Genomic DNA, 18,500 nt, shown 5'->3' with positions numbered 1-18,500 from the left:
CCAGGCAGGAAGGAACTGATCGGACGTTGTGAATGACGTAATGCATCACTGCAGTGTGAAAGGTTCCTCGCTTCTCGCGATACTTCGTGAAGCTTTATATTCGAGGCGCACCGCTTCCGGGTCCTTTTCTTTTTGCTTAGACGGTGAAGGTGCAACAGTAATCGGTCGTCCCGAATCCGGGTTCATCCGACACCCTCACCAATTCAAATCGAACTGAGCTCAACTTCAGCTGATACGCCATGCCTCCTAAATTCGACCCCACCGAGACTAAAGTTGGTATGTGTGGAATACGGTAACGTTTTGATGGACTGACGAATCAGTCCCGGTGAGGCCTTCGTGTGGGGTTTTCGTGCATAATTAAACGAGTCAAAGGGTAAACGTTTAGAGACTTTGCTAACTTTTGGAATTATTTAAAGCAATTGATTTGTAAATATTTGGCCGGATAACAGGTAGACGCATGTACTACTGAGCTGCGTAAGCACGCAAGGGGATTTACGTTGTCTTAAATGCTATCGGTAGCACCTTGATCCTTAGAAACGTTAACTTTAAGTCACGGTGTTTCTAACAAGTCTGAGTTATGAGAAGTATTAGAAGTTAAAGATTTACAGAATGCAGGGTTACTGCTGTATGCAGTTCATTCGGTTCCACGTGGTAGCTGTTTATCACGCACGTGGAGATAAGCGAATTCTCCTTTCTAACTTTAAACGAAAGGTGTAGTAAAACATGCGGTATGCGTTTAAATCTAACATGTTCGCTCTAGTCTTAAACGACTTTCATTAGACCTGCAGATACTTCATATTTTTAACTGCACTTTTACCTGACAGTTTTTGTCTTAAGGTTAAATAAAACTAAGATGCAAGCTTGAGTACCGTTTACAATATTCTAGGTAACGTTGACACATTTAAAACGTTATGTATTGAGTAGATGAAATGCTGCTATTATATGCATACAATTTTTAGTCCCTTTTGGATCTGTTCACGGTTTAGCACGGCACCAAATCTACATAAGCGACTTATGCTGACTGTTGTAGTGAATACTTGTAGGTTAGGATCCAAAACTCGATACCCAACAGCCTTTATTGAAACAATCTTGATGGCGACCAACCAAAACAGGGATGCGTTTGAGAATAGGAAGGGATTTATCCAGACCTGTCTGGTTTTAGATCAGTCTGTGTCTTTGTTTTAAAAGCGTGCCTTGGCATAGCTACATTTTCCTTCCTTTGCTGACCCTGGTGTGGTTTGTTAATGCTAAGTTCCAATATATTATGCACAAAGCTAAAGACAGGCAGTCTTATTAGATTCAGTTTTTCTATTGTGTATACAAATATAGGTCAGTATTATACTTCCTGACAGCCTTTGATGTTGGATATCTTTTAGATGTATTTCAAGAGTTAAAGTCCAGTTTTACAATATAACTTTAATTTATATTTTTCCCATTTCAAGTGTTCTTGAGGTGCACAGGAGGAGAGGTTGGTGCCACATCTTCACTGGCCCCCAAAATTGGACCTTTGGGTCTTGTAAGTATTATGTAATAGTTTGCATTGCAGTAGTATATATAGCATTCATTCCTACTATGGAAGTTTGAAAAGCAGCCTCCCGCCACTATGCAAGTCTGAAAGTGACTGTGTATAATCCAGTGGAGGCTAATAGTGACCCAGCTCTAGGAAGCAGAGCTGCCTAAACTAATGGGCAACTCTGTGCCGAAAGACCTGGAACAAACCGTTCATCTTGCAGAATGTCAATTTACCCTTTATTCTCTCGTTTCTCAGTCCCCCAAAAAGGTGGGTGATGACATTGCAAAGGCTACCGGTGACTGGAAGGGTCTGCGTATCACTGTGAAACTGACCATCCAGAACAGACAAGCAGCAGTAAGACCCTTAAGACATTTTATGCATTTCATCTTGAAATCACTCAGCCCTAAAGTATGTTTACATGCCTTGTTTGTATTTCAGATTGAGGTAGTGCCATCAGCCTCTGCCCTCATCATCAAGGCTCTGAAGGAACCTCCCCGTGACAGGAAAAAGGTCAAGAACAGTAAGTACATTTTACTTTAATGTAAATACACAATGTAAGCTTAATGGTTTCGTGCCATTGTAAACCACCCGCCACTATGCTAGTCTGTGAAAGTGACTTTGTATAATCCAGTGGTGGTTGATAGTGACCCAGCTCTAGGAAACAGGACTGCCCTGTTTAATGGGTAACCCTGTGCCGAAAGACCTGGAACATTACATAAGGTTATGAGCATGAATATAATTGCTGTATTTTGTAGATACTGAAATGTGGGTTGGTAAATTTGGACTAGTGTGTGACCTTGGATATTAAAAGTGTCCGTTTGTTTGTTTGTTCTTTGCTTATAGTCAAGCATGCTGGAAGTGTTACATTTGATGAGATCGTCGGCGTTGCCCGTGTCATGAGGCCACGATCAATTGCCAGGGAGCTTTCTGGTATGTAGTCATTTTTTTTTCCCTCCGTTAATTTTATCTATTCACCAGCCTCCCGCCACTAAGCATGTCTGATAAAGTGACACTGTTTAATCCAGTGGAGGCTCATAGTGACCCAGCTTTAGGAAACAGTGCTGCTCAACTAGTGGGTAACCTTGTGCCAAAAGGTTTGGAACATTGTGAAAACTATGCAAAAATACAGGCTTTCCTGTAGCTCAGTGGTAAGAGCATTGCGTTAACAACGCAAGGTTGTGGGTTCAATCCCAGGGTTTTGCAGATACCCATGTAAGTCGCTTTGGATAAAAGCGTCTGCCAAATGCCTAAAATGTTAAATGAGTTTCATTAAAATAATTTAATGTTTGTCCTTTTTCTCAGGTACCATTAAGGAGATTCTGGGCACTGCACAGTCTGTAGGGTGCACCATTGATGGTCGTCCTCCCCATGATGTCATTGATGACATAAACAGTGGCAAAGTTGAATGCCCAGCTGTACGTATGAATCATTACAAATATTTTATTTATGTTGTCAAACTTGTTTAACCAGAATTTTTCTTTCTTGCAGGAATAAATACAATAAAGACAATAAAATGTGTTGATAAACTCATGGGTTGTGATCTTGCTTTCATTATGCAATGAATGTGCAAATAGTGAGTTGGGTTTCATGAAGTGTCTCTAATGGACATATCAATACAGAGAGAAATTAAAAACATTACAAAATTTATTGAAATATCTTGCAGTACAAAAATTCAAGTTAAAATCCAACATCCAAGAACCAGCTTACTAAATGTGGCTGTTTACCCCAGGAACAAGGATAAATCTTAAACTACTCTTGCCATTGGGTTTTATTTTCAACATCACCCTGAACTTGAATAGACGCATTCACCCAGCTCTAAAATTACACCCCAAACCTCTTGATTGCCTTTAGGTAACACAAATTTGCTTACTATTATTAGATGGTGTTAGTACTAACATACAGGTCTCACTAAGAATGTACACCACCGCTTCAGGAATGTTACCACATTCATATAAATTCAAATAAAGGTGTTCCAGCGAAATATTTATTACAACAAATTTCATGGCCAGACCAAGTGACAACTATTGAAGTGTAAACGTAATATTTGCCACAGTTTATGGAAACCGACTGTCAATTCTCCACATCCTCTTCCTCCCCTTCATTCTCTCCATCCTGCTCCTCATCCATATGCTCATCTTCCTCTTCGTCTCTACTTTTATCATTCTCATCTGTCCCACTTTTCTTCTTGTCCTTGCGTTTCTGCTCAGATGCTTCTTTTTTGCCTTTCTGGCCTTTCTTGTAGGCTGTTGTGAAAGATGAAAAGCAGTCAAATAACTGGTCAATATCTACATATAGTACTGGCTACACACAGTCAAACTAGTCTTGGCAAAGTTTACAATACTTGCCGGAACAAAAAATCCAATATCTCTTAAGTATAACTTACCCTCAAGTGCTTCACGCAAGGGTTGTAAGAAACGTTCAAACTCCATCTCCTCCATAGCTGCCATAACATCTCCAGCATTGAGCGTCTTCCTCTTTGCTTTCATAGCAAAATTGTTTGCGCTGGTGTCAAAAAATATATTTCTAAGGTGATGTTTATAATACAAATTTATACAGTAACTAAGACTTACCATGATGTTGCATAGAGAACGAAAACACTAGCTGCCTGAGAAATGGCTCTTCTTGCCTCTTTAGACACGTTTACTCCGTCTGGCAACTGAAGACAACGCCACAATAAACCATGATATTATAAAGTTATTTAAAGATATTCTATATGAAAAGTAACTATGATTTTGAGTAAGTGTACTTAAAGTTGTGGCAGATATATAAAAATGTTTGTTATAAACTACAATTTAAATTTGTGCTTACTATGGTAGGATGACGTTAAATTTACTCGCATCGTTTTCATTTCTATGGTTTATATGCATAAACTCTTATTATTATGTACTACATTTCGATACACTGTACTTGTATACGTGTAATGACAATAAAGTTGAATCTAATCTATTTGTATGTTCAAACCAGGTTGTACAATAATAAAGTTACTATAACGAACGACACTCACCGCCTCCTTGATAATCCGCGTTATGACAGCATTGGGTAGATTGAGGTCCTCGGGTCTTTCGGCCATTACACCGAGTAAACACTTGAATAATTGCGACGATTATTAACAGATTTTCGTTAAGTGTCGCACAATGCAACGATCAAACCACGAAGTAATCAGATGTCAAACAGAACCACTGCACTCCCGCGAAAACTGCGTTAGCTTTAGCCGTCTGTTTGAAGAGTGAATCCAACGAAGATGACAAAATACGTAAATTACTGCTGACTAAAATGCTGAATTTTGCTTTGCTAAATATACAAAAGACGAACTCGACTTCTAAGACGCAGCCAGAACTTGAACAAGCGCTTTCGTACAACACTTTCAGAGCCCGCTTGATCATCCAAACCCATGCGTTTGACCTTTCACCTCTCACCTCTGTACTCTGACGTCTCAACCAATAGGATGCGTTTGCGTCCAGTCTGCCTCGCTTTTACAGTTACTAAACGCATGCACATGTTATGTTTTTTCGTGTGAGATTTAAAGTGTACACGTTCTTCAATTAACACGTTTTATACTAAATTCGAGTTTGCCGTTTGATTTGGCAGTACTAACAATTTTGATTTGCAAGTTTTGGCTATCTGCGTCTCAGATCGTGTGAATTGTAAAGTGTGTCGGGTGTCGGACATTACAAACTGAATGAAAGAAAAAATCCTGCCTAAAATCAGTTTTTTGCTCTTATCGAAAAACAACCCCACAAGAATCCCGTCATGTGTTTATTAGCAGTGTTAGCAGCACTGGTGCAGTAGTCACGTAGCGCTTCAGCACGTTAATTGCTCCGTTTCTACTGTTCTCATATCATGCCCAATTTTAACATATGTTTGAAAGCAATGCCTTCCTGAGAATGAATGTATAACATGATGCACTCCTCTTAAAAATAGGAATGGAAATTATAATGCAATATTACAATATACATTTCTATATATTGGAAGTGCTTTATATATAAAATATATAAAAATCGCTATTTCTTTTGGTTTATTACATTTATTGAAACGTAGTCAATATTTATATATATGAAGCGTTTGTTTCGTTTGTTATTAAGGCTTAAATCGAAACAATCCAACTGCAGTTGATATTAATTGGAATGCACAATAACAAATACCAGATTTTTTTAAACTAGGAAATAAACTCTTCAGATATATTCTTTTTTATTTCCAGATTTTAACTAAACTCTTTAGTTTTATTACCAATAATATAAATGTTAATATTAGTAACATACCAATAATAATTTTAAAGGTGTCCTGAACTGACCGTTTTTATTATTTATGCTGTTGTCTGAGGTCTACTTATGAAGTCGTGTGGTTTTTACATTCGAAAACATCAAAATCAATAAGTATTTTTTCTACCTGGGTTTTGAGGTCGGCTCGACAAACTCTGTTTTAATGGGAGTACCGCATTGAAGACTTGGAAGTAAACGCCCACTGCTATTATTGGATAGTTTGTGTGGTAACTTAGTTGGAGCCTTTTGTGAATTTGGTTAGACACATAACTTTAGGTTACACATTATCAGGACATATCCAGCGATCTCTAACAAAGCAATAGACGCATAGTACAAATTTACCACGTATACTTTAACCACGTATTCCTTATGTCGGAATCCAAAGGAAGGTTATGCAGTGACTGTGTTCTTCCACAACCAGGCACTATTTAGCTATCTTTTTTATCAGCATTATTATTGCTTGCTCGCTTTATTTGGTTCTGGCAACTTGCCGTGTTACTTCAGTGCTGTCATTCGCAAACAGGTGGGCGGGGCTAGAGAAGTAGTCTTTGATATTCTTCTTTGGAGGCGGTGTTCAAGCTGTCATAGATAGGTGCATTCCAGGACCTGGCGTTCGCTGGGCCTGGTGTCAATAACAGTTGTCATTTCAGTAACAAGGGCGTTTTCAGTTCTGACACTAAAATGTTCGACTACCTCTTATATAACAAAAGCTCAGGTTAAAATTGATGTCTTAATTCATCGCCCCTTTAAAGGTTAAAAGGTTATTTGTTTATTAGCCTAATGCAGGGTTTATAGACTTCACTGTTAGCTGAACCCATTTTACCTGAAATATTTGAAGTACCCATAGACTGGTAGACATGCAGTATACACAACTCATAAACCCCCTGCAATTCCCTCACGAACCAACAAGGGTTCGCAAACTCAAGTTTGGGAAACCCTGGCCTAACCATATAAAACAAACTCCTCTATGTGTGTGGCCCTACCCCAACTACCAAAATAGTAGTTTAAAACAGATTGCATGTGATTTTTCCACAACAAATTCAATATGCACAGACCCATAAAGAAAAACTGGTGGGGGTGTGGCGTCTTTTTGCATTTTATTACTTGCCGTACGATTGTGTCAACCTCAATTGTGGTATATGCCAAAGAATTTCCATTACCTTTTTTCTTTGAAGCTCATCAAAATTTCTTGAGGTTAGCTTCAAATATTAGTTGAAAAAGCAATTAACATTTAATGCCATGTCGTCCTTGTTACTGAGAGTTGTAACGTTTTTTCACTGTCGAATAGATGATGTCATTTAGTATTAGAGGTTGTCAGTAAAGGTTGTAAAGTGTGCTATAAATGACCATTTTAGCTTTGGATAAGACATTATTCATGGATTGCAGTTTTCCGTAGCCAGTGAACCATTGAAGTATAAAATTCCCTGAACTAGAGCTTATATTGCACGGTTATTTTAATGATATAATGTAGGCTAATTCTCTCTCTTCTAATTCTAACAATTACACATTTGAACCACAAGTACAGAAGAACTGTAGACACAATCTGTATCTGTATAAAATCTACAGAATTTACAGTTTTTATCACATGGTAATTTAATAGATTCAGAGAACCCCTCTTTTTTCTTGATATCTAGTCATTTTAAACAATAGACTTTTAGCTGTATATTTGTTGTACCAGCGTGGTATGTTTCCAACACCAGGTGTCACCACTAATTGTAATAGCAACTTTATTAAAAACCTTTCTCTCTCGTTATAATTCCCACATGTATTTTATGAGAAATCGTTTGCACAATTTCTGCTCAATAGACTAAGGTGCCCAACAACCTTTCATTTAAAAGGAAAAGTCACCTTTCTTGCTTTCTTTCTGCACAAACAATTTGAATCGACTGAACTATTATGACTATTTTCATATTTTTTTCTAATAGATAATTAAATACAGAGACAAATGCACACCTGTGGCAACTGTCATTACGCAGTTCAAAATTAATAATTTATTTTATAGGGTTAAAGCTAGTTAGTTAAAGTTGGAGTGAGGACCACCAATAGCTGTTTCTGCTTCAATAAAAAACCTTGCCATTTTTTACATGATTTTTAATGACTTTTTTCTTTTCTTCCAGAGATGAAAAGGATTGTCTTTTATGGGTGATGTCTAATTGTTCCTTTCAACCAGCTGATCATGACTTCATTTAAGAGTCCTCAAGAGTTTCACAAAATTGGTAATTGAACAATTGCAGTCATATTAAGCAATTTTAGAATCTAGATTCCACAATAAAACCCATTGTTCCACTTTAAATGAGTAATGCTGTGGCACTACTGCGTCCATGGGAAAGTTGCTATAAGATAAAAATAGAGAAGTAAAGGCTGGGTCAGATGTAGACAGAAATTTCCAGCAAGAAAACAAAAACTCTGCAGCTTGCGGACACAGAATAATTTACTTTCATTTTAATTGACTGTCATTGCTTTAAAAAGCTTTCTAAAATCTTTTCTACAATAAGTTCAAACATGTGCCCCTTTTGGCCTATTTTCCCCACAGCCATCATGTATAATGATTATAACTCTGAATCACACGCTTTTCAGTTTCTGTGAAAACATAGGAAGTGAGTTACCTGGTCTCGTCCATTTCTTCCTGAATAGAAAAGACTGAATAGAAACAGGAATGTCCACCATCAATAGAACACATAAATATTGCCATCCCTGTCTGGACATTCCGTCTCTCAAAAGTCACCCAAAAGTAGAACAGATTAAAAAACGTACAGTTCTTGTTTTGTGTACTCTTTGTCAGTAGTTTGTTATTTCAGCAACTGTTAACACCTGTATTTGACTATTAAAGCATATTCTCAGTTTCAGAATGGCCACCCATAATGTAAATATTCTACAGTTTAATGAGAATCTAATGGAAACATAATATGCCCCTTTGTCCTGCTGTAGGTCGGTCCACCTTCTAACATAATAATTTGGCTCTGTTGTGTGTACTGTGATTGTGTAAGTGTGCTTGCTTACTTAATATTTGTTTTGTTTTATTTTGTGCTGCTCTCAACCAGCTGTTTCAATTTGGCTATTTCTGTTATTTATTTGACATAGTACAAAACATTTCTCTAGATCACCACAATTGCTTTCATTGACCCTGCAAGTAATTGAATCAATACAAATTATAACCATGGAAGCCTTTAACAAGATTATGAAAATATAACTTGCTTTCCTTTTTATAACAACATCTGCCTTCTTCCACCCACCCAATGCCCAAAGTCATTTTCCATGTGGTACATTGTGTTTTCGTTGGTGAAAATATGTTTTTGTGAGAAAAGTTTTGCATACTTTATCTAATGTCAGATATTTTACTCATTATCATATTTTTCTATGCTTAATTGGACATACATGTATATTTAGGCATTGAGCGATGCAACTTACAAGAGTGAGAACAACAAAAAACGATTCATCATATATAATAGGATTCATTCATCAATAATACAAGAAGTGCTATAAAAATGTAGCATGTTTCAACAATGTTGGTTTTTATTATTAATTACTTTTGCCTCATGTTAATGCACAGATGAAAAAACTCATCCGGCTTTAGTTCTTTGCTGTCATATCAAAATATTTCAACTTCCAAAAGCAAAACCCCAAAATTGCCTTGCAACAACAGTTACATCAACTCTCTTTTTATTACTCCCTAGAGCAGGGACCTCATCTTCACCCATGCATCTCTTACACCTCATATCGACTGCACACCTGGAGATCTTGTCTTTCACAGGGGACAGTTTTGTTGTTGAAAGTTTGGCCAATGTAGGAGCGGAGGAGGGTGGTGGTGTTCTCCCTGACTGTCAACACATCCATTTCGAGGGAGTGGAGGAAATCAAACCGAATGAATAACAGGCTCTCAAAAGCTCACATGAGTGATGAGAAGCAAATGTCTAAATGAAGCTCATTGGAACACACCTGTGGAGGACACCACCTTCACCTGGCTGAACGTCTGACCTATTTATGAGGTTAAGGGGCCATTCATTGCAATGCAAGGGAGTTGATCAGATGTTAAGTATGATCTTTGCAGGAGTTCGAAAACAACTTTCAGATAATATTTCATATTCCATACGCTGTAAAAAAGAAATGTTGGTTCAACTTAAAAATAAAAGTAAACTGGCTTCCTTAAAATGTTTAATTTATTAAACTAAAAACTATTAGTTAAAACGAGTTTAAATAAAACAAAACATTTTAAGGCAGCCAGTGTACTAGTTATTCTTCTATGGCAATTTGCAAATAACTATAAATAGCAGTCATCGTTTTTTTCGGTCAATTTAACTAACCCTAACCCTAATACCTGCTTATAACCGATAATGCTAGTCCGAGGCAAGACTATGAAAAATAACCTTGGCCCAAGAATACGATTAATGGGGAGATTGGAAATGAAATGAGGCATTCTTAAATGATGTCATCTGAGGGATGTCTTTTTGCAAAGCGCTGGTAGTGGAAAAAGAGGGGATGCTCTGTACACATTGGGCTCAGAGTTCATCAGAAGCAAACAAACAGAGGCGGCTCTGTGATGATGCATGAGTCTGTCAGAGAGAGCCGAGCACCGAATACAGACCAGCCAGTGTGGGGTCAGACAACACTTCAACTTCTCCATCCATCACACAGAAATGGGTTACCACACACCGAATTTGTTATTTATATTTATGTATTTCATCAGGATTCCCTTGAAATTGTTTCTAGCAATAAGTATATTCATACATGTTTGATCCGAGATAAACACTCTGATGAACTGACCTTCACTTACTAAGACCAGCAAGTCAAATGGAAATCTAAGGAATCTCCAAATATCCTGACAAGAATGTGCACATGCAAACACATACACGCACACACACATACGGCTGTTTGAGTTCCTGTTGAGTCTACTCTTTCTAGACCTAACACAGCTACTGTAACCCGGCTGACAAATAGCAAAATCTGAACCGCAAAAAAAAATTATATCCACCGTTCCACGATTTCCCCCCTCAGTGATTTACGAGCACTGAGCATTCTTAAGTGAATGTCAAATTCTGCGAACCCCGTCATGCATAACTGTCAGGTATCCTAGGTATCCGCTAACCGTGTTTCAAACCATGCCTGGTATTTTGTGCCAATTTTTCAACCCATGAGTTTTTGACTCATCAAGGGGTAAAACCGTCAGTTTGATTATGTTGGCCCAAACGTGGCATATTTTCCACATCTGCTCCCCACTGAACAATATCATAAAAGAGGTGTTATTGATACAAGACGAACTTGTGTTGAGAAACGGATGTATTTAGAAAAAAAGATACATATTTGGGGAGTTAATTTTGGCACTTGTGGGTTCGTTTTTTCATCTCTTGTATGTGTGTGATATGAGGGGGTCTTTCCAGGAACATAGTTTTGAAGAATGTGGACTCCAACACAATATATAAACACTTGATAAGGTGCGCCATCATTTACCAAATATGAAAAAAAAATTCAAGAATAAAAACACTCATATGCTTGGAAATTTCCAGCTTAGATTTTTTAAATGAGTTGTTTGATTCATAATGTTTTGAGGTTGTTTTGGTTTCGGAAAGTGTAGTTTCCATTATTTGCAGATGCTATGTGACAAGTCTAAGTGTTACCATGGTATTATTTTATTAGTCAGTCTAATCTTTGTTGCTTTTAACTTCTATATTTAGGGCAAAGCTTTTATTATTCTGTCCTCAGGCAGACAGACAAATTACCTGTACTCATTTCCAACTATGCAGTTTTGACATTCTTCTTATTCTGATATACAGAGCCGACTCCTCACTTGACTGGTTTCATAGCCATGCTTGTCAAATCTTCCAGACATTAGTTGGCAGAAAGACAACACAGAATGTTTGTGGTTATCGTTACATTTACTATATATTGAGTTTGACTTACAAGTAGTTTTATACAGTGGCACATTACTGCAGAGCAATCAGGGATAAGGTGCCTTGCTCAAGGGCACTTCAATCATGACCTGCTGGCACTGAGATTAGAACCGGCAACCTCCTGATCACAAGCCCAACTCTCTTACCACCAGCCCAATGCTTAAATAAGATATAGCATAAAACTCAAAAGCAAATCAGAACTAAATTATTATATAGGTACTTTATATAATACATATTGTTTTAAATAAACTTTAAATACTAAATCTTACTAATCTTACAGGCTTGTGTTCTGATGTGCTTTGAGTCACTGATTGGATGGGTTCAGACAGTCAGTCTCATGAGTTCAGGGTTTGACATATGAGTTGTTTTGACAAAATGAATCGGTTCAAATAAGTCATTAGGTCGCGACATTGACGCTGTTTATTATTGACGGACAACATTTTTTTGAACACATTCACACCCAGTAGTAGTTCATGTAAAAATATTCTCCGAATGCATCACATGAAACATTGATTCTGTCTTCCGACCTCGCGTTTGATAACGTTTGAGGGAACTGACATGTTCGGCTTCATTTAGCGCTGCGCAGAATGAACGGAATATGACATCACAATGTTCCACGAGATTGTTTTAAAAGCATATGCAGGACTGTCCCGCGATGCTTTTATGCTGTTCACTCAGCACAACACAGAATTAAGTCAAACTTTAGTTTGGAGACAGAGAGAGTGCACAAGCTCTCTGCTCGCCCTTTTCTTGCACATATCACAAGCGGGTCAATCACCATTCATAAATCACATCAAATGTTAAATAAAATCTTTGGCGGGCTAAAAATCTGTTCTTTGCACTCGACGCGACCCTGTTAAATTTGACCTCGCTCTTTATTAAAAATAATTGCATTTGCCACCGTTTTAGTCACAGTCTAGAGCACTGTGTTTACTTTAAAAGTGGGTGATGTCACTTTAAAATGCAGTCAAAAGTGCAAAATGTGTCCCAGACCTACTCTTTCAACTTTTGACTTTTGAATAACATCTCCTTTTGTGTTCTGCAGAAGAAAGAAAGTCATACAGGTTTGAAATGACAAGAGGGCGTGTAAATAAAGACAGAATTTTCATTTTGAAGGTGAACTATTCCTTTAGGAAAAGGGTGTTAATACATTCACCCATGCTTTCATAAAGGATCTATTACTACACAACCCATGGTATTCCATTATAGGACAGCACTAAACCTCACAGCATTACAATTTGAGTGCATTTACATGTTTTTTTATATTATGGTGACATAAATGTGGCCCCATTATAAACATTTAATTTTGGCATCAATTGTTATATGATGACATAAAGATAATAAGGGAATTTGCCCGCTGTTCCGTAAACACCCAGAAATGGCAAATGATTCAAACACCAGCATATATCACACCACCCAGTAAGTTTTCAGTGGTGCCAGCTGTTTGACAGTAACCCCGAAAATATTTAAGGTTTGAAAAAAAGAGTAGAAGTGTCCCCCTGCACTTGTGTGTTCAAATTGAATTCTGTTATCAGTCATTCCAGCCATTTGCTGGATATGCTGTGAACTAAGTCATAAGAATTTAACTATGAACCATCCAATGGCACAATGGCAGTCTGCTCTACAATTCACTTCTTCATTCTCATATAGTTCACATACAACCTGAATCTGGCTCAAATAAATAAATGAGAAAGCATCAGACAGTGAGATTTCCGCACCTATTGAGCTTACATGCAAATGATTTCCCCCTCTTCCTTCCCTTCTCTCTTGCAGTACGTCAGAGAGCAGGATGGCAGCTATGTGCCATGTGTGTGTGATGTCTCACCAACTCTGCGGTGAGGGCGAATGCCGTCTGACATACCGCCAGTGCTGTCTGCAGGGGAGGTGAGAGGGATTACTCAATATGTGTGTTGTGTGTGTATGTGTGTACCACTAAACTCTCCTCAGACCAAAATCTGCTGGATTGTACCTTTCCTGTGTTTCTTAACAGACCATGTTTCCCGAAAACTTAAATAAACAACTTGCAATGACTATCTGTCTCTTTAAAAATAATAAGCAGTATTTTAGCTATGTCACAGAAATATCTTCAGATATTTATTTTACCCATTAATTCCTCCAACTGATTTAACTGGAAAGGATGTTTTATTTTTCCCTGAAAAGTTTTTGTGTGTATGTCTAAATAGGCTTGCCAACTTTTGTGTGTGTGTGATGTCAGAGGGGGCTGTGCACAGCTTGTCTATAAAATCGGCAGCCACTAAGGGAATCAAGTGGAGCTGAGCTTTACGGTTTCATGCATTCAACAATTCAGAACAGATAAAAGTGAAGATTGCAGGAAAACATATAAGACTGAGCTTTTGGACAACAGAGATAACTTTTTTAAACCGTTTTTGAAACACCACAGCTGAAAAGCTACTTTGTAAATCAACCAAAGTGCTCATATACATTCCTCTCAGTCTTGGATAAAATGTCACCTTTGAGGTCCATTCTGAGGCCAGGAAATGTATTCACACTGGTGCTGCTGTCATGGGCTGCTGTAGAGGTGAGTTTGTTCGGTGCTTTTTGGGATGTGAACCTGACTGCTTTCTCTATTTGTCATTTCTGCTGGCTTTCAATATTATTGCCACCTGTTTTTGGTATCTACTCTCTTTGCTAGTATACAGTACGATTTTTTTCTATAGAGGAATAAAAAATGTATACATAATTATGGAATCTAGTAGAAGACATTTTATCTTTTGTTAGTGCTTAGTCCCTTTTCCTTCCTGTTGCAATATGCACTTGACTAAAAGTAGCTTAATCACGAGGTCAGTTTTCAAACGATAAGCTAATGTTCAACATCAAAGTGATTTAGTTTGGAGATGAAAGGCAATGGATTTGCTTTTTAGCCTGGTTTTTGTCAGGCTTTGGCTTGCAGAGCAAATGCTATTTTGGCATGTGGTCAAATACAGAGAGAGCATGAATGTATAATGATTTTAAGCTTATGAGTTTACTGCATTTACATTGTTTACTTGATTACAAAAATATGGTATTTCAAACTTTACAAATTCATAATTTTAAGAGAAAAAGATCCAATCATACCTCGAATAAAAACTGGTTGTGTTTTATCATCAGACCAAATTCATTCTTCCTTTTCTAAGGTTCAGGGTGCCTGTCCACCCAAGTGCTCATGTCCATCCTTATCCCCCGTGTGTCCTCCTGGTGTCAGTCTGGTTTTTGACCCATGTGGATGCTGTCGGGTCTGTGCCAGACAGTTCAACCAAGACTGCGGCGCTACTGAGCCCTGCGACGACATCAAAGGACTGCGGTGCCACCTAGGGGCCGGAGGAGACCCCCAGAGAGGATTGTGCAGAGGTAAGAGAAGTAAAAAACATATTTTAACTCTTTAATTTCTGTTCAGAACAACACTAAAGTATATTATGTGAATGTATACACTTTTTGTGACTTTATGATATTTGCGATATCTTTATTCTCGCGATAACTGTAAACGTAATTTCTAGCTGAAGCGCTGGGTCGTCCGTGCGAGCTGGATGGGCGTATCTATCAGCACGGCGAAGACTTTAAACCGACCTGCGAGCATCAGTGCACGTGTGTCGATGGTGTAGTCGGCTGTATACCGCTGTGTCCACATCTCGTGTCTCTACCTGACCGGCGCTGTTCCCGTCACCGCCTCACAGAGCTGCCCGGCCGCTGCTGTCAGGAGTGGGTGTGCGATGATGACAATCGCATCGATGAGGAGGACCAGATGCCTGACCCGCATCCGCGTAAGCACACGGACCTAACCGGCAACGAGTTACTTGTTGCTCCGTCTACTACTTGGGATAGTAGTGCAGGAGTCGCCTATCAAGGTAACAGAATAACAACCCTTCTAAAGAACAATAGAAATTCTAATGGTTTTCATTTATTATGAATCATAAGCTGTTTAGAATAAAAACAATGAAAAATTCATTTATGCAGGCTACTGTGTTTTGTGCCTTATTACAATATGATTTAAAGGTGCAGTGTGTAATTACAGAGAGTGTTTCGTAAATAAGTTATCTCCTTCGGCAAGAAGCAAAAACCACCATAGTGCTTCGAAAGGGAGGGTTGCAATTCGCGACCTCACTGCTAGATGCCGCATTTCATACACTGGACCTTTAAAGGGATTGTTCACCCAAAAATGAAAATGAGTGCTTCATTGACTCACCCTCATGTCATTTTAAACCTGTATGACTTTTTATGTTCTGCAGAATACAAAATAAGTTATTTTAAAGAAGCTGGTAAACAAACAGCATTGGCCCCCATTGACTACCATTGTATAGAGACCACAGAGACATTTCTAAAAAAAACTTAAGAAAGAGTTATAAATGACATGAGGTTGACTGAATAATGACAGAATTTTTATTCTTTTGGCTAAACTTTCCCTTTAATGGGGTTCTGTTGGTCAATATAAAATCACACCAATAAAAGAACCTAACACATTACCAACAGAGATGCAAAATTTAATAGATCATTATAGTTTCCATTAAAACCAATAAATTCCCATTGTGGGCCTTAAATCCATTCAAATTTCTGCGATGGTTACCGTTTTTAGCAGGGATGGTCAATAACTGGCCAATACATTTATTTTAATGCTGCTTTACTTTATATTAAGTCTCATGAATCTCAATTGTATCTTCAGAGTGGATTACATCTTCAAAGTCCCACGTCAACCTTCCACCCACCTGCTTCCTGCAGGTCACTGACTGGTCCCCATGCTCAACCACTTGTGGAATGGGCATATCCAGTCGTGTTACCAACAGTAATGATGAATGTCGGCTGGTCAGCGAAACTAGACTTTGTCAGATCCGAGAGTGTAGCGACAACCTTGCATCATCACTTAAGGTAAAAATAGAAAGTTCCTTTCGCACACTGCTAAAGAGCACAAGAGCTTCCTTGAGGCATGCCCTATGTTAACATCGCCCTCTTTATTTCTCAGAGAGGAAAGAAGTGTCAGAAGACCACACGACCAAAGAAACCTATGCAGATCACATTTGCAGGATGCTTCACTGCTCGCCGTTACCGGCATCGTTCTTGTGGATCCTGCTCGGACGGTCGTTTCTGCGCTCCCTCTGTGACGCGTACGGTTCGTCTACACTTTTATTGCCCGGGGCCAGATCAAGAGGATTTTACCCGTAATTTCATGTGGATTCAGCGCTGCAACTGCAGCCAAAGAAACAACCAACATGGCTTGCTCTCACAGACAGAGCTGATCAATCTACCAAATGATATACATATATTCACACACTGATATTTCAAGAACTTATTTACATATATCCAGAAATCTTTACGAATGTTAAACAATACCGCACGTAACAGTAATATGTGCAAAACTAATAATATCACATCAATCATTGATTTGTATTTTGTAAGTGACAGAGAGGATTTATGAATATGTATGAAACAGATGATTAAGACTCAAAACCTTGTTTGGTTTAATGGGAGAAAACATCGTTTTATCATTTTGTATGCTAACATTCAGAATCAAAACAAAATTGACGTCACAACTCACTGTTTTTTATAAAATCAGATTTACTGTATATACTGTAAATATGTATCAATGCAACTGTACATAGCTGATGTGAGTGTTATTTATACAAACTTTACAGATTTTTTGTGAAGTGTGATATCTAAACCTCAATTTTTTGAGGTGAAAAGCAATATAGAGATTTTAGGCATATCCAGGCTTTGATTTTGTTTGATAAAATGTATAACTATAACAATTTCGTCTCTGTGTATGAAATTATTATACAGATTAATGGCAAAATAGACCATGCAGTGGCATCTCTCTCTCTCTCTGACTCAGTAATGGCAACCCACATTTTGTCAGCCCAAAATTTCAGAAAGTTCTATCTGACATTTTGTCAACATTGACTCATTCACATTTTTAGGCTTATTCTGAGACAAATTATTTATAATATGCGATGTTTTTGCTTTTCGTTGATTACATTTTGGGAGTTTTTAAGAAAACAAAAAGTTCTAAATATAAAATCTATATGGAATGCAAAAAAGGATTTATCAAAAATGCACACAAAGAAGAAAGAACCTTAAATAATTGGCGCTTTTGTTCACGTGCCTGTAGCTGCTGAAGTTAAAGTAAAGCATCACTTGGTGGCGCTCAAGCACAAGGGGGGAAACGATTATTGTCCCGCTGTACTAGTCTTTAGTTACTTGTTCGGTCACTCTTCCATCACAATTGGAAATTATATAATTGCTTTGTATAAAACATGGATGAATGAAGCTTTATTTAGTGAGACGCTCAAACAACCGAACAGCAGCTTTTATTCTGGATGATCTTTATGAATTTTCTCCCATTACTCCAATTCTCAGGCTGCAGAATGTTTTTGATGTCTCCTTCTTTAAAAGACCTGATTCAATTCATTCAAAATGACTGAATTAGACATTGCTCATTGGATACCAGTCAGGACAGTATTGAAAGAATCATACTTTTAGTTGTTGTATTCTAAGTCAAAGAAAAATGATATGTGCGCATGCTTTTCGCTTCCTGCTATTATTGCTGATAGCTCACAATAACTCTTAATAAACAATACATTTAATTAACAACAATCTTACCTGTTAAAAACTGTCAATTTAATTTCAGTAAATGAAACGTGAGGGCATCAAAACAATGTATTGACTATACATGATGATAACTAAACTAATCCCCCAGTGTCCTCTGATTTTCTCTGATTAGTATCTCCAGTTTTTTCTTTCTTCTTCTCATCCTCTTTGTTATTTATTTTTCTCCCTTGCTTACATAATTTCTCAGCCTTACTGCTGTGCTCAGTTCATCTTCTGTGGTTTCTGTATTTCCATCCATTTCCTTTCTCT

The 18,500-nt window shown here is 37.8% G+C and overlaps 3 protein-coding genes across 3 annotated transcripts; 2 read left to right on the top strand and 1 right to left on the bottom strand.

Annotated features, from left to right (window-relative positions):
* Positions 1 to 86: 86 nt before the first annotated feature.
* On the top strand, positions 87 to 3,043 carry rpl12 (ribosomal protein L12). The gene is made up of 7 exons (XM_079478351.1): positions 87 to 276; positions 1,443 to 1,516; positions 1,769 to 1,867; positions 1,952 to 2,033; positions 2,357 to 2,443; positions 2,816 to 2,928; positions 3,002 to 3,043. Exons 1-7 carry the CDS (start codon positions 240 to 242, stop codon positions 3,005 to 3,007), a joined length of 498 nt encoding a protein of 165 aa, XP_079334477.1. The 5' UTR covers positions 87 to 239; the 3' UTR covers positions 3,008 to 3,043.
* Positions 2,931 to 4,972, bottom strand: pole3 (polymerase (DNA directed), epsilon 3 (p17 subunit)). The gene is made up of 4 exons (XM_079478362.1): positions 4,518 to 4,972; positions 4,084 to 4,169; positions 3,897 to 4,015; positions 2,931 to 3,756 (listed from the first exon to the last, which is right to left on the bottom strand). The coding sequence occupies exons 1-4, from the start codon at positions 4,581 to 4,583 to the stop codon at positions 3,584 to 3,586; spliced, it is 444 nt and encodes a 147-aa protein (XP_079334488.1). The 5' UTR covers positions 4,584 to 4,972; the 3' UTR covers positions 2,931 to 3,583.
* An 8,951-nt stretch (positions 4,973 to 13,923) lies between these two features.
* Positions 13,924 to 18,228, top strand: ccn1l1 (cellular communication network factor 1, like 1). Its single transcript, XM_079450992.1, has 5 exons — positions 13,924 to 14,196; positions 14,792 to 15,005; positions 15,152 to 15,499; positions 16,312 to 16,514; positions 16,609 to 18,228. Exons 1-5 carry the CDS (start codon positions 14,122 to 14,124, stop codon positions 16,918 to 16,920), a joined length of 1,152 nt encoding a protein of 383 aa, XP_079307118.1. The 5' UTR covers positions 13,924 to 14,121; the 3' UTR covers positions 16,921 to 18,228.
* Positions 18,229 to 18,500: the final 272 nt, after the last annotated feature.

This window comes from Barbatula barbatula (genome assembly GCF_947034865.1).
Source record: "Barbatula barbatula genome assembly, chromosome: 2".
Classification (NCBI taxonomy): Eukaryota; Metazoa; Chordata; class Actinopteri; order Cypriniformes; family Nemacheilidae; genus Barbatula; species Barbatula barbatula.
This window is presented reverse-complemented; position numbering and strand designations above follow the sequence as displayed.

Bases quoted from the DNA above. Each gene is read 5' to 3' on its own strand.
- pole3 (XM_079478362.1), bottom strand. From the start codon at position 4,583: ATGGCCGAAAGACCCGAGGACCTCAATCTACCCAATGCTGTCATAACG. The intron at 4,016-4,083 runs GTAAGTCTTAGT...TTTTGACACCAG, and splicing joins GTTCTCTATGCAACATCATG to CGCAAACAATTTTGCTATGA. The intron at 3,757-3,896 runs GTAAGTTATACT...CTTTCACAACAG, and splicing joins CTTGCGTGAAGCACTTGAGG to CCTACAAGAAAGGCCAGAAA.
- ccn1l1 (XM_079450992.1), top strand. From the start codon at position 14,122: ATGTCACCTTTGAGGTCCATTCTGAGGCCAGGAAATGTATTCACACTG. The intron at 14,197-14,791 runs GTGAGTTTGTTC...TCCTTTTCTAAG, and splicing joins TGTCATGGGCTGCTGTAGAG to GTTCAGGGTGCCTGTCCACC. The intron at 15,006-15,151 runs GTAAGAGAAGTA...CGTAATTTCTAG, and splicing joins CCAGAGAGGATTGTGCAGAG to CTGAAGCGCTGGGTCGTCCG.
- rpl12 (XM_079478351.1), top strand. From the start codon at position 240: ATGCCTCCTAAATTCGACCCCACCGAGACTAAAGTTG. The intron at 2,034-2,356 runs GTAAGTACATTT...CTTTGCTTATAG, and splicing joins CAGGAAAAAGGTCAAGAACA to TCAAGCATGCTGGAAGTGTT. The intron at 2,444-2,815 runs GTATGTAGTCAT...CCTTTTTCTCAG, and splicing joins AATTGCCAGGGAGCTTTCTG to GTACCATTAAGGAGATTCTG.